This window comes from Acipenser ruthenus, chromosome 25, assembly GCF_902713425.1.
Source record: "Acipenser ruthenus chromosome 25, fAciRut3.2 maternal haplotype, whole genome shotgun sequence".
Lineage (NCBI taxonomy): Eukaryota > Metazoa > Chordata > Actinopteri > Acipenseriformes > Acipenseridae > Acipenser > Acipenser ruthenus.
Window position 1 is genome coordinate 23,164,220 of NC_081213.1, and position 15,221 is coordinate 23,179,440.

Below are 15,221 nucleotides of genomic sequence, written 5' to 3' on the forward strand. Positions count from 1 at the left end.
ATCTCATTTCCAATGATGAAGTCAACCATTTCCACCTGGATTCAAACTGCACATCAAACAAATGTATTGCCAACAGCAGCTGCCAAGCAATGATAAGGTAACTCTGTGAATGTTTTTTAATAGAAGTATCACAGATGGCTGGCATGAATATCTTTATTTCACCGTTATGTTTTTATTTTTTTTGTCTTAATATCCTACAAATATTATCATAAACAGGTTATCATAAACATTCGCCTGTTTCATAAATAGACGAGTTTACAAATACTGTAAAACAAGAACATTTCACGAGCAAGAAATGTTTGCTAATTTCGCGTTTATTAAAAATCTGCAAAATGAATGTGCTGTGAAATATATTATTCATGCATGTGCCGTACATTAAAAGAAAAAAAATGGACCTTGAAGGCCTTTAGCGAAATTAAGTTGATGCAAAAAAATCCTGTTTTACAGTATTGTCTCTGTATAAATATAGCCTGAAGTGCAGAACTCTTTCAAACTAACACCATAACAATAATTAGATCACCCCAATGTATTCATAATTAAGGTCTTGTATTTGAAAAAAAAAGCACATTTGCATATAAGGTCCAAAGTTGACTCTGCAGTTACAATCGCTTGTTGCAAACTAATTAGTACTGTACTTTTAATACTATTTAAACTGCTCTGTATAAAGGGAGTATGAGACAAGACTTTAAATAAAACATTGTCTAGCACTCCAGTAAATGAATCAGTTATTTATTGGTACATCACACTTAATCCTTTATTCATTTACTCTCCCATTTCCTTCAGTACAGATGACATGCTCAATACAAACAAGAAAAAAAGGGACCCCTGTTGTCACCCATTGTAAGTTATGTTCAGAGCTTGCGTCCATAATTAAACCCTGTATTAAATCTACATTTTGTAATGCAGCAATCTCCACTACACGTAGAACATGTTATGTAATGACTTGTCATTATTGACATTAAATTTGCTGTAGAACTGCTATCATTTTGATCCAAGCATCAGTGTAAACCATTTTTGTTTAATGTAAATGTATTGGATAGAAATGTAAAATGAAACATCAAAAATTTCTGAAGTGTATGATCATACAGATATTTCTCATGGTCCTACCAGTTCTGGAGTGATTAATGTACCAGATTCATGGTAATGAAAAATAATGTATTTTAACATTACAATCTTGTTGCTAGAATAGTCTCACCATGGTTCTGAGTATCGTTTCTGCAGAAAAGTCTGCAAATATTAATTCTGTTGAATTCTTCTGATATTTCAAGCATAGTTTTTCCCTTTGTTTCAGGGACCATGAAAAAAACAAACAATGCTCCACACAGGCAGAATCCACAAAATATCAGAAAACTGAAGTTTTTAAGTTCAGCCTGAAAAACAACCAAAAATATTGTTACTGCAGATTACAACAGGATAAGAAACATATTCTAGGTTTATACAATATTTATCGTGCTTTTAAGCTGACCTATTGCTCCCGAACATCTAACTCTTTCAGCCTCACTGAGGAGTTTGGTAGTCAAACTGCCTCCCTGCCTATCTCGCAGCGCTGTTTGAGAGCTGTCAATCATAATTTTGAGGGACAAGACACCATGCCAATACAAACTTATGTCAAATTGTATTCTCTGATAAAATGTGTTTTCCTGACTAAAAGTTCAGTGAAAAAACGATAATGCACATAGAAGCATGGTAAAGAACAGAGACGTAAAAATAAATCTAATAGCACAACATATTTTGTTGAAACAAACTTAATCAAAGCCATTATTGTGCTAGCAAATACAAACGTTAAGCTTAATCAGCTGAAGGGAGGATTATGTTATGAGGGTACCTACCATGTAAATGTATCCAAGGGACTTATAATTAATATATGAAATGAATTCCTTCTGAAACATTATACTTACAAGTAAAAAGGGGAAAGCCATTCCTATCACAGCAAACTCTGTCCATTTAAGGATCCCAGTGAAAACAAAGGCTGCCGGCCTTGAAGACTGAATGAAAATCTCTAGACAAAGAGGCAGTATCACACTCGCTGTAGACATTGCAAAAAAAAAACACTCATCAGACGGATGAAGCTGTTTCGTGAAAAAAAGTCTGAACATTACAATATCACATTCCAGACACTTGGGCAAGGAAATGTCAATAAAATGCTATATAATTGTTAAGTTCATATTAAATTTACCAACAATGCATAGCATATTAGGCACACACACACTTTATTTTATTTTTTAAGTTTGATCCCACCACCACCACATTATAAATTCAATTTTTTTGCAGCTGGTATCGTAATGATTTGACAATAATAGTTTAATAAGCATTTCATACCTGGGCCAAGTCCATAAAACATGATAAAGATAAAGATAAGAAAGATGTTGAAGTATGGTAGCCAAGATATTGTATCCTAGGGTGAGAAACAGCTTGGTGAAAATACAATCTAGTATTTTTTAAATTGGTATCATGGATTCCTGTATTTTATCATACTTTGCTAACTAACTATGGAACACAAACTACTGAAGGCCAATTAAAACATCTGATAATGGTATTTAGTAGCTGCGGCTTCTATTTGTGGCATTTCAGGCCTTAAGTCTGCAGTTACTAAATTAAACCACATTTATATGTAGTGCTAATATTTTTTTGAGGTTATCAAGTTTAAAAATAGAAAGATTGTTGAAGCCACTTCCTTTTTAAAAACGCACAGTAGAGGACAGACTGTGAACATTCAAGGTCCTATTTTGAAGCCAAGGCACATTTTCAAAGACGCATGAAATCATTTTAACAATAGAACTGCTCCCTCCTGCTCCCTCCTGCAGCAGGTGTTCCGAGTTATTATGCTATACTGTAATTGTTTTATTCCTCTGAAATGGCTTCCTTAATTTGTAATGTTTCAATCTGACCCCCAGTCTGCTGTAATGAATCTAATATAGTACAAGAAAGTCTTACCTTCAGATAAAGTGTAACTGTGAGTAATGCCATTGTTGAAGCCATGCAGCTGAACGCCCTCCATAGCAACGCTTTTCTCCCTATGTTATCAATGAGAAATCCCTGAAGAACACAAGACTATGGTTAAAGGAAAGAAGATAATTAAGCCATTGATTCATTTCTGTGACTGTGAGTCATTTCTGTGACTGTATACAAACACAGTCAAGAGCCAGCAAGATATTTATACAGGACTATATATATATATATCTATATATACACAGTACTGTGCAAAAGTTTTAGGCAGGTGTAAAAAAATGCTGTAAAGTAAGAATGCTTTCAAAAATAGACCTGTTAATAGATTATATTTATCAATTAACTAAATGCAAAGTGAGTGAACAGAAGAAAAATCTAAATCAAATCCATATTTGGTGTGACCAACCTTTGCCTTCAAAACAGCATCAATTCTTCCAGGTACACTTGCACAAAGTCAGGGATTTTGTAGGCATATAGTCAGGTGTATGATTAAACAATTATACCAAACAGGTGCTAATGATCACTAATTCAATATGTAGGTTGAAACACAATCATTAACTGAAACAGAAACAGCTGTGTAGGAGGAATAAAACTGGGTGAGGAACAGCCAAACTCAGCTAACAAGGTGAGGTTGCTGAAGACAGTTTACTATCAAAAGTCATACACCACGGCAAGACTGAGCACAGCAACAAGACACAAGGTAGTTATACTGTATCAGCAAGGTCTCTCCCATGCAGAAATTTCAAGGCAGACAGGGGTTTCCACATGTGCTGTCCAAGCTCTTTTGAAGAAGCACAAAGAAACGGGCAATGTTGAGGACCGTAGACGCAGTGGTCGGCCAAGGAAACTTACTGCAGCAGATGAAAGACACATCATGCTTACTTCCCTTCGCAATCGGAAGATGTCCAGCAATGCCATCAGCTCAGAATTGGCAGAAAACAGTGGGACCCTGGTACACCCATCTACTGTCCGGAGAAGTCTGGTCAGAAGTGGCCTTCATGGAAGACTTGCGGCCAAAAAGCCATACCTCCGACGTGGAAACAAGGCCAAGCGACTCAAACTATGCACGAAAACACAGGAACTGGGGTGCAGAAAAATGGCAGCAGGTGCTCTGGACTGATGAGTCAAAATTTGAAATATTTGGCTGTAGCAGAAGGCAGTTTGTTCGCCGAAGGGCTGGAGAGCGGTACACGAATGAGTGTCTGCAGGCAACAGTGAAGCATGGTGGAGGTTCCTTGCAAGTTTGGGACTGCATTTCTGCAAATGGAGTTGGGGATTTGGTCAGAATTAATGGTCTCCTCAATGCTGAGAAGTACAGGCAGATACTTATCCATCATGCAATACCATCAGGGAGGCATCTGATTGGCCCCAAATTTATTCTGCAGCATGACAACGACCCCAAACATACAGCGAAAGTCATTAGGAACTATCTTCAGCGTAAAGAAGAACAAGGAGTCCTGGAAGTGATGGTATGGCCCCCACAGAGCCCTGATCTCAACATCATCGAGTCTGTCTGGGATTACATGAAGAAAGAGAAGCAACTGAGGCTGCCTAAATCCACAGAAGAACTGTGGTTAGTTCTCCAAGATGTTTGGGCCAACCTACCTGCTGAGTTCCTTCAAAAACTGTTTGGTATAATTGTTTAATCATACACCTGACTATATGCCTACAAAATCCCTGACTTTGTGCAAGTGTACCTAGAAGAATTGATGCTGTTTTGAAGGCAAAGGGTGGTCACACCAAATATTGATTTGATGTAGATTTTTCTTCTGTTCACTCACTTTGCATTTTGTTAATTGATAAATATAAACTATTAACATGTCTATTTTTGAAAGCATTCTTACTTTACAGCATTTTTTCACACCTGCCTAAAACTTTTGCACAGTACTGTATATATACAGTATATATATACACATATATATATATACACTGTATGAGCTACTTGTATTGTTTTTTTTATTTGTGAGACTTGTGTTTCATTATGCATAAGGTGTTTCCTTATTCACAGATTTAGCACCTTTTGATTTGGAACTGTAACAGAGACTGGCTTCTGTTTCCAGATGAAGTATGGGGGGTTTCTTTTCAAGGACCTACACATGTGATTGAAGTGAAGACTTCAGTAGCCCCTACACCCAGTGTCACATAGCGAATCTTCAAATCAGGAATCCCAGCCTCACGGAACACTTCAAAGGCATAGCTGGAAATCTGAAGAGCACAAACTCACATTATTTGTCTATTTGAAATCGAAATTGAAATCATTGAATTCTACTCTCTAATACAGCATAATGCTATCATTGGCATTAATAACAAAGTACAGAAAACGGAAATGTATGATTTACAGAAGGGGAACTTTAATCTAAGACAAATGTTTCAACCAGAAGTCTTTATCAGTGTCTTCCTGTGATGATAACAAAATAGCTCTCCTTTAGGCAAAAAAAAACCAAAACACTAAATTATTAAACATGATATAAACATGATAAATCAAGATCTAAATTAATTAGATGAATGTTGTTTGAGCCTAATTCAAGGAAAAGGGTGTTTTGAGAAAATATAAATGTATACAATATAAAACTAAGCAGATGTGAAGCAATATGTATGCAATGTGAAGTTTTGATTAAATTAAATTAAGTATTGCTCTGTTTTTTGCATGTATAATTAATTTTGCCAAATGCTTTTTGTCATGTAAAAAGTTGATTAAACAGGGCTGGATAACTGAATAAAGAATATCATCTCCAAGGTGCAACACTGACAATGACAAGCTATGCCTATTATATAATATTGTATGTCATTGTATCTGCACATCATTGGTTGAAATAGTGGAAAGCAGGATTCATATGAGGAAGACAAATTTGCCAATACAACAAAAAATGCCTGGATTGTCAACAAGGTCTGCTTTCTGATACATACTGCAAAACATGGAAGAGTGTTGTATATTATTACTGCTGTGAAACTGATCATGATGGTTGGACAAAATACATGTCTTTATTATCTGCAAAATGCATGCAGGGCCTTCATGCAAATGGAATATATACTACTTACTATAGAGACTCCACTGAACTGAATGGCGGTGAGAATCACCACCATGGTGATAAGTTGCCAGCGTAGGGATCTGTCTCGAAGAAGCTCCCACACATTTTTAGGTTTTTCCCCTTTTATTGCAGCCTGCTCCTCCAGCATCTCCTCAATCTCAGCTTTGAAATCCTTCCTCCCCCAGAGCTTTTGCAGGGCTTTAAAAAGAAGAAGCTATTAACTGTACGATGTAATTAAAGTCACTTTATTTGTCTACTACAATATATATATAATTTCTGAAAAAGGAATGAAAAAAAAATACAAAATCTACCTTTATTGCACATTTCTTGGTTTCCTTTGTCGATTAGTAAATATCTGGGGGCCTCTGGGAAAAACGGTAGTGAGATGAGCTGAATTACAGCAGGAACACTGGCAAAGGCTAGGAGAAAATGCCAGAGATCCTCATGCCCCAAAACTTCACTGTACAGAACAGAACGACATGAAGAGTGAGAATGGCTCTTTCGCATATACAGCTGAAGCATCCTTAACGTTTTAAAATGTCTTCTGCACCCCCTTTATCATTATGCTTTCAAACTTTGAAACTCTGACATTGTGATATAGGGCTGCCCATTCCTCCTTGTTGATCAGTACAGATCACAACGACCATGCTGTTCCAACCTAACACACGCTGTGCCAAAGTGTTTTTACTGAAACGGTGGGCCACAGTAATAATATCTGAAGAATACTTTATCTGCAGGCAAGGAGGGAGCTCTATAGAAAAGTGTTACAAGTGAAAAGTTGCATCAAACAATTATATCACTGCAGTAAAAGGGTGCTCAAGCATGCATTAATAACTATTTTGTGCCTAGTTATTTTTCAATAATTTACCAAACTTATATAGTAATATTTAACTCCGGAATTATAAGGTAAGGATCTTTTTACCTGAGGCCAAAGAATTGCCCTGACCATTTCCCCATGGAATGGAATGTTGCTGCAGACATTGTCACAATTCCTCGGATTTTTCTGGGCGCACTTTCCCCAAGATAAATGGCATGGACATTTGCACCTAGTCCTTAAAGGAGTAAAATAATAATAATAATAATAATAATAATAATAATAATAATAATAATAATAATAATAATAATTTACAAAACACACACACACATATATATATATATATATATATATATAGTATATACAGTATATACAGTATATATAGGGAGTATTTAAAATATATATCTTACTTTATTTCCATCAAATTCAATTTCCTTATAAAACATGATTTTTAACAAAAATACAGTAAAGTTACTTAAGTGCCATTCAGAATGTTCTGGGTGGTTTTGTGTTCAAACAAAAGTATTTCTTTTTTTTTTTTGGCCCTGCTTTTGCTTTGACATTAATGAATAGTAATTGTGTGAATCAGCCGCTTTGACTGGCTACAGAGAGCATTTGACTTGACCTGATTCTGGAAGTACTGGCATGATTGCAACGTAGCCCTCCTTATTCTTCAATAGCAGGTATTAAAAGTGGTATGTACCTGCGCTGAAGCCATACAGAACTCTTCCAACCAAAATCATTTCAAAGGAGTTGGCTTTTCTGCTACACCCCATTATCACCGCCGCAGCTAAAGCGATGATGTTGTTATAAAACATGCATTTCTTTCTAGAATGAACACAATCTGTTAAGATACATTCTTCCACACAGAGTATTATCAAAGTTACTAAAATATAAATATGTATTTATTTTATTAATTTATTGGATTGGTATTCATACATGGAATAAAACATATTGCTTTGAATTATAGAAAACTTGGGGGTTAAGACAGAACCACAAAACCAGCTAAATTCTTGGATGATGATATTACTTTAATACATAACTTCCTGGATAAAGAGATGGATCACACGTGCTGGTTTGTGGCGTATGGGGTTGTTGCCCCACTCAGACGATTACTTACTAAATATCTTGGTTTCTTTCTTCAAAAACAGGTACACGATTTTAACAACATTTACAACTAATGCAGAATGACTCATGGAAAGGACAAGGGTCTATCAGATAGGAATTTTGCCTACAAGTTTACTATAGAAGTTGTTCACCCAACTTCCCTTGATAAAATCCTAAATGTGTAAAGCAGATTATTACATTAAAAGGCATTCATATGAATCTTTAGTATGGTGTTTAGCATTATGAGATGTTATCATAATGTAGTGATGGACTGCAGATAAATCCTATTGTAATTCCATTAAAGTTGAAACTGAAATATTTCATGTTTTAGGCAAAATTTCAATATTATATAACCTTGTTGTTTGCTCTTTATTTTACCTCCAAAAAAGCTGATCTACATTTGCCACTGCATTTGTGGTACTTTTTGCTTATTAAAATGTGGTTATACTGTACAGGTATGACTCACCTTCCATATTTTATAGTAAAGTATCCAACACTTAAGGACCCAACCAGGCCTCCTATGGAATAGACAGACACTATAGCTGACCAGATCAATTTTACACTTCTCTCCTCCATAGGTTTACCATAACGTGCCACCCAACTTCCATTTATAAAATCCTGAATGTACTGCAGATTAATGAAATAAAATGTATTTTAAAAAGTTACATAACACCATTGATTGAATGTAACACAAAAGACATTGTACTACTGGGGATTTTAAAAAAAAGGAGTAAAAGCAAATTTTTCTTCTTCTTCATATTTCCAGTATTTTATTCATGCAATTTAGACCAATTTATATTAATGTACAGTACTGTGAATAAGCAGTATATCAGCTAGTATCAAGAGTAATTAAAAGCAATAATGGTCAAATCTACAGTCAAACCTATGTTCAAGAGCAAGCAGAGGGGTTCTGAAAAAGATAGCATGACACATCCCCATGTGTTGCTACAACTGTTTAAATAACGTACCTGTGATTTTTCTTTTTATTGTTAACATCCTGACAACTTTTTACACTTCTAACTTTAAAGTCTGTTTCAAAGCTCTTTTCAAAATGGCCGCTCTAGTGCACTGACAGTGTATGAATTATTGCCCACACTGTCAAACAGGTAACGCAGCAATAACGATCCATGATGTGGTACAGAAAAGAAAAGCCAGAGCTTCCTGCAGTGATTTAGAGGACAGACCTCAAACCCCAGTGCACTAGAGCGGCCATTTTGAAAAGACCTAATAATAATAATAATAATAATAATAATAATAATAATAACAACAACAACATACAAGTGAAAACATGGATTAAAACACTGAAATAATAAAATACATTTTCTTACAAGTGAAGGAGAGTTGATAGATGAAATGTGGAATCCATTTTGAAATGTCCCTCCAATTCCCAAAGCAATTATGAAGAACAGCGCTCGACCATAGAACTGAAAATATTAAAGGAAACAAGATATGCTTGACAGTAATGAGCTGTACAAACTGTCACGTACCGTTACTCAATTCACAACATAATATTTCATTGGTGTCACATGCAGTATGGCACATAAAACTCATCTGTCTTGATGAAAATAAACTTTGCTAAACATCAATATCTTGTCCATTGGGTCGTTGGTTTTGTATATTGAGACAAACGTTTATTTCCCAAGTTTTACCAGACATTTCATCATCCATCTTAAAAGCACATTTTAAAGTCACTCATTTAATCTAGCCACTGCAATAAGTTAGTGCACAGTTACAGTCAATTTGTAACCACTTACTTAGAAATGCTTATTTTATCAGCTGAGTCATATCGAGGTTGAAAAATATTGTATTTAAAATGTTTTTTAAAATATAATTTTCACAACATTGCAAATGCTGTTTTCAGAATATTCCCTTTTTTTTTTTTTAGTGTGTATTAATTGTAGTCGTGTTATATATCAGACTCTACTAAACACGACTGGATTTCATTATGTTCTTGTTAAATTATCTACTATATAAATTCAAAAAGTAATTGAAAAACAATGACGTGGTTTTACATTAAGTAAATTAAAAAGTATTCCTACCAGTTGCTTCATTAAGATTTCCATACCGGCAATGCACCACCGACAGAGATGTTACACAGAATGTCCTGTTTTCTTTCGCTTGCCCAATAATTTATACATGGTCTGTTAGGTATTTTAAATGTCAGATTAATTGTTGACAGAACCGTGGCCAACCTTAAGCAATAGTAAGTCTAAACTTCATATGCACGTAGCAAATAGATATACCGGCACCTTATTTTTCTAGTTTTAATGTATTTTATGCATATTCTCATAAATAGCTTCATCTTTATTTTAGGTGATAAAAGTCAAAAAGCAATTGATCTTTAGCTATACAAGACCACATTTTCTAGGATTGCAATTGTTCAATTTTACCACTAGGGGGTACCAAAGTCTATATTAACAGTTGAATATCAATGTCATTATCTATAAGTAAAGTAATGGCAAAACTCGTTCTGGCTACCCTCGACTATAGCTGCAGTGGTTGAAAGTTCTGCCATAAATACCCCCCACCGCCAAGTTCCAAGTTGTATAATGTTCTTCTATATAAACCTCTTTTTGACCTAAAGAAAAAAACAATAATAACATATTTTAAGGTGGTATGGATTTATACATACAACACATTAGTATGATGTTACATTGGGTCACAACTAGTAAGAAGTGGACAAAATGTGTGTGTGCGTGTGTGTGTATAATAATTACAATAAATACGGTATATCCTGTAAATTTACACGGAAGAGCAAATGTACAAAACAAACAAATAATAATCTTAACTTCTCCAGCAGGCGGCACTGCCAGTTAACGACACGACCTTCCTCTGATGTGCGTTCCTCTTAGATGACTAGCTTGTTGTTGGTAATACGGCAAGGGGAGGGTTTTGTTGCAGCTCATTGATTTTCGTTGCTCTGTTCTCAACAGAGATCCCTTGCAAACGTCAAGGCAATAACCAACAACCAGCAGACAACTTTGCAACAATGCCGCTGGAAAACCTAGAAGAAGAGGGCTTACCTAAGAACCCAGATCTGCGGATAGCACAGCTCAAGTTCCTGCTTACCCATCGGGAAGATGTAAAAGTGAAGCAGGAGTTGATGGGGGCCATTAAGGAAAACAGTGAGTAGCGGAAGAAATTAAACGAAATCATGCCGCGTCAAGAGAAAGAGATCTGCAGAGTCACCGGGGCCTGAAATCAATCCCGGGCCTCGAGTACTTCATTTAGCCGTGGCCTGTACGTAGGGAGCGCGGCAAAACAGCAACTACGAGAGGCTGTATAACCAATACATAAGCGTAGAATTAAACCCCGATTGTTTTGTCAATAATCGCCACATTTGTTTAGAAAATTAATAGGGAGTTTACTTAAATGGGTGTCTGCTTTTACTTTTGTTTGACAGATACGTTACCGATAGTACTGATACAATTTATACCGGGGACGGTAGTTAGTTAAAAGGCAATTACTAACATTAAACCGAGTAACATGTTGTTTGTTTACGTTTTTTGTTTTCATTGCAGAAACATACCATTAAAACAACAAGTACATTGAAATAAGAATGGAGATGGTGTTTACTGTAGTGTTGTCAAGTCGTTGTTTTGATGGTTTTTTTTATTTTTTATTTTTTATAACCCTTGCTGGTATTTTACAACCTGTCAAAAGTAACCTGGCTGAAATTTATATGTGCATCATTACAAATATTATAGTATTACAGCAATTTTTAAAATGAAATTCTTTCAATTAAATTGACAGTTTTTGAACTCCTGTTTTTGGTATGTTTTTTCCAGTACTGTCAATTCAGCTCTGTACTACAGTGCTCCAAAACGATGCTATACAGTAAATGAGCTTGAATTTGAAACTAGTTTGGGCAAGTTATTTTTATCTATATTGAACCCAAACCAAAAAAAATGTGCATTTAAGATTAAGTATGTAATATTTACACACAATGTTATCTAAAATAACTTTGCTTTTGATTCTCAACTTTCAGACATGGCACCATACTACGAGGGCCTCTGCAAAGACCTGAAGTGGACGGTGGACACAGATCTGCTGAGTAAAATGAAAAAAGCAAATGAAGACGAGTTGAAACGCTTGGATGATGTGCTGGAGGATGCAGATAAGAATCTGGGAGAGAGTGAAATCCGAGATGCAATGATGGCAAAAGCAGAATATTTGATCAGGATTGGAGACAAGGTAAAACTTACAATGAGTTCTGCAGACCGCGTTATTGTACTGCTTCCACAATTTTCAGGAAACTCCAAATCAGACATTACCAATAAAAATATTTATGTGTATCCTTTGCTCGTTTTTCTGTTTGAAAATCAATTTGGCGAATAAAAGAATGTGCCTTCCATTAGCCACGTTACTAATGATTGGTCAACATTGTTAGATGTAGAAGTTGCTGTGAGCCAGCCTTGTTTTTGTCCACAGTTGCAAGCAGCTTTTTAAAGCATGTTGTTGCAGCAAATGGTTTAAGTAATGGTGGTAAGTTTTGTTTTGTTTGTCATGTTTTAGGAAGGAGCTTTAACTGCGTTTCGCAAGACGTATGACAAAACAGTGGCTCTGGGACATCGGCTTGATATTGTGTTCTACCTGTTAAGAATTGGATTGTTTTACATGGACAGTGACCTCATTATACGAAATACTGAAAAAGCAAAGAGGTAGGTTTTGTTTTTACTTTCCTCTTTAGAAGCTGACTTTGGTGATGTATGCTTCCTCAAAATCAGTGAATAGTTCATTTGAATAAGCACTGTGTTATAGTAATTGAGTGCTTCTTTTCTAGCTTAATAGAGGAAGGAGGTGACTGGGACAGAAGGAATCGTTTGAAGGTTTACCAGGGTCTTTATTGTGTGGCTATTCGAGATTTCAAGCAAGCTGCAGAACTCTTCTTGGACACAGTCTCAACATTTACCTCCTATGAACTTATGGATTATAAAACATTTGTAACTTATACAGTGTACGTCAGTATGATTGCACTAAAGCGACCTGATCTCCGGGAAAAGGTGAGACCAACATACACAATCCTGTGGTTGTATCCTGGGGTTACAACCACACCTTCGTGAAGTATTTACAGATGAAAATGAAGGTTTAGATTATAGTTTTGGGTGATAGTAGTTATTATTACATTAACACTAAATTATTATTTTCTTATTGGATGAACAGGTTATCAAGGGAGCAGAGATCTTGGAGGTATTGCACAGTCTTCCTGTAGTGCGGCAGTATTTGTTTTCACTATACGAGTGCCGTTACTCTGTATTCTTCCAATCATTAGGTAGGTATTATGTATTTTATTTTATTTTTTTTAAATGGCTTGTATGCAGAAAACCATTCCCAGTTTTCTTGTGAGCCTTTGTCTGATTAAAGTAATCTTCCCTTTTTTGGCTCTACAGGTTTTACCCCAGTACACACCACCTTTCAGAGATGTAGGTTTAGAAAGACCATTTTCTATTCAGTCCTAAGTAGGTTGCTTTGTGCTTTCTTTAATTGCAGCACTTGTGGAACAGGAGCTCAAGAAGGATTGGCTCTTCGCTCCTCATTACCGTTACTATGTCCGGGAGATGAGAATCCTTGCTTACAGCCAATTGCTGGAGTCTTATCGCTCCCTAACACTGGGGTACATGGCAGAGGCATTTGGAGTTAGTGTGGAGTTCATAGATCAGTAAGTAGCGTTGCAGGGTGTGGATTTGCATCCATCACTCAAGACAGTAAAAACACAGTTACTTCTAGGGTACTTGGATCTCTACGATATCAAGGTCCAAAAACTACTGTAATGTGTGTAGATTTCAGTTTGTAAGTTTACTCCAAAGTTGTGTTCTGTCTCTAATAAATGCAATGGTACATCTTTTTTGTTCTATTTTACAGAGAACTTTCACGATTTATTGCAGCTGGTAGACTACATTGCAAAATAGACAAAGTAAACGAGATAGTCGAAACAAACAGGTACAGTATGACTTTACAATTTATTAGTTTGAGTTATCTGAATGACAAAATAGAACATTATATACTGTATGTTTTACCTCCAAATATGTCAGTGTTTTCCATTTAATTTACAATTCAGTTTTTCAATGTGTTTTTAGAGACATGGATACTAATGTAAATATATAACACATTTTTTAATCCCATCATATAGCAAACCACTATTTTGTTTTTTAGCTGCATGCTTGGATTATAGCCAACAAGTTTGTTTTCATGTATTCTTTATTGTTCTCTATCCCTTTTATGCAGACCTGACAGTAAGAACTGGCAGTACCAAGAGACTATAAAGAAGGGCGATCTCCTACTGAATAGAGTCCAGAAACTGTCCAGGGTTATTAACATGTAATTTGGTTAAAGGCAGGAACATGTTCAGGATTTGAAATATTAAGATTTTAAAGTGTGGCCTGTTGTATTTACAATTGATGATAATGGTTTGTGGATCTAGTAAATGTACTTAACCTACCCCCCCCCCCCCCCCAAAGAAAAAAAAAAAAAAAAAAAATTACTGTTTGCTACAGTACGTAAACACCTAACTGTATATAATAAAATCCATGTTTTCACAAATACTGTCTCACTTATTCTGCACTACACTGACTTAATCTGAGATATTTTAACTTTTGTAAACTATAATAAGAATATTATAAGCGATCCTGCTGTTATCCAACAAAATGTGTGACAGGGCAAAGAAACAAGCTCTTACAGTAAATTAAAACTTCTCTAGTGTGGCATATCTGGTAAAGTGGTTTTGAACAGGCTGTTGGATTTACAACATATTTACTTACCATTGCTGCAGGCTGTCCTCCGGTGGATGTTGTGATGCATCAAGACAGTTGTTGACCCCGTACACTCCTAATCACATTCTTAGATCACAGGATGCGGGGCTACTGGTTATTCCGAGGGTGAATACAAACAGTAATGAAGTAAGGGCCTTTTATTGGAAGGCACCAACACTATGAAACAGTGCCTTATTCTGTCAGTGAAGCTAGGCCTCTTGCTGTCTTTAAATCAAGACTGAAAACGGATGGTAGTTTATTTATAATACAATATAACTGCTTTTTTGTTGTTCGTTCTAATTACAAATTTGATTGATGTTCCTACTATGTTGTTTTTATTGTTCCTTTTATATGAACTGGCTTTCTTTCTGTTACCAAATTTTGTAGTTAACTGTCTTATTACAATGGATTGATTTTTAAACTTTGAGTGAAGCGCCTTGGGGTCCATGTAATAAGGGGTTCTAGAAAATGTGAATACATAAATAAGTAAATAAAATGGCCAGGAACATATACAACACATTTAACAGGGTTCTGGAAAATGTATAGCTACCGCTAAAAGTAAGATTATCCAGGGTA

The 15,221-nt window shown here is 35.7% G+C and overlaps 2 protein-coding genes across 2 annotated transcripts; one reads left to right on the forward strand and one right to left on the reverse strand.

Moving 5' to 3' along the window:
- Nucleotides 1–661: 661 nt before the first annotated feature.
- slc2a9l1 (solute carrier family 2 member 9, like 1) lies at nucleotides 662–10,035 on the reverse strand. Its single transcript, XM_059000453.1, has 12 exons — nucleotides 9,936–10,035; nucleotides 9,225–9,320; nucleotides 8,363–8,523; nucleotides 7,493–7,617; nucleotides 6,898–7,027; nucleotides 6,287–6,435; nucleotides 5,986–6,173; nucleotides 5,041–5,151; nucleotides 2,935–3,036; nucleotides 2,320–2,395; nucleotides 1,899–2,026; nucleotides 662–1,370 (listed from the first exon to the last, which is right to left on the reverse strand). Exons 1-12 carry the CDS (start codon nucleotides 9,957–9,959, stop codon nucleotides 1,167–1,169), a joined length of 1,494 nt encoding a protein of 497 aa, XP_058856436.1. The 5' UTR covers nucleotides 9,960–10,035; the 3' UTR covers nucleotides 662–1,166.
- A 722-nt stretch (nucleotides 10,036–10,757) lies between these two features.
- LOC117412011 (26S proteasome non-ATPase regulatory subunit 6) lies at nucleotides 10,758–14,346 on the forward strand. Its single transcript, XM_034019933.3, has 8 exons — nucleotides 10,758–11,021; nucleotides 11,885–12,090; nucleotides 12,412–12,557; nucleotides 12,680–12,899; nucleotides 13,060–13,168; nucleotides 13,387–13,555; nucleotides 13,759–13,836; nucleotides 14,122–14,346. The coding sequence occupies exons 1-8, from the start codon at nucleotides 10,886–10,888 to the stop codon at nucleotides 14,216–14,218; spliced, it is 1,161 nt and encodes a 386-aa protein (XP_033875824.2). The 5' UTR covers nucleotides 10,758–10,885; the 3' UTR covers nucleotides 14,219–14,346.
- The last annotated feature ends 875 nt before the right edge of the window (nucleotides 14,347–15,221 follow it).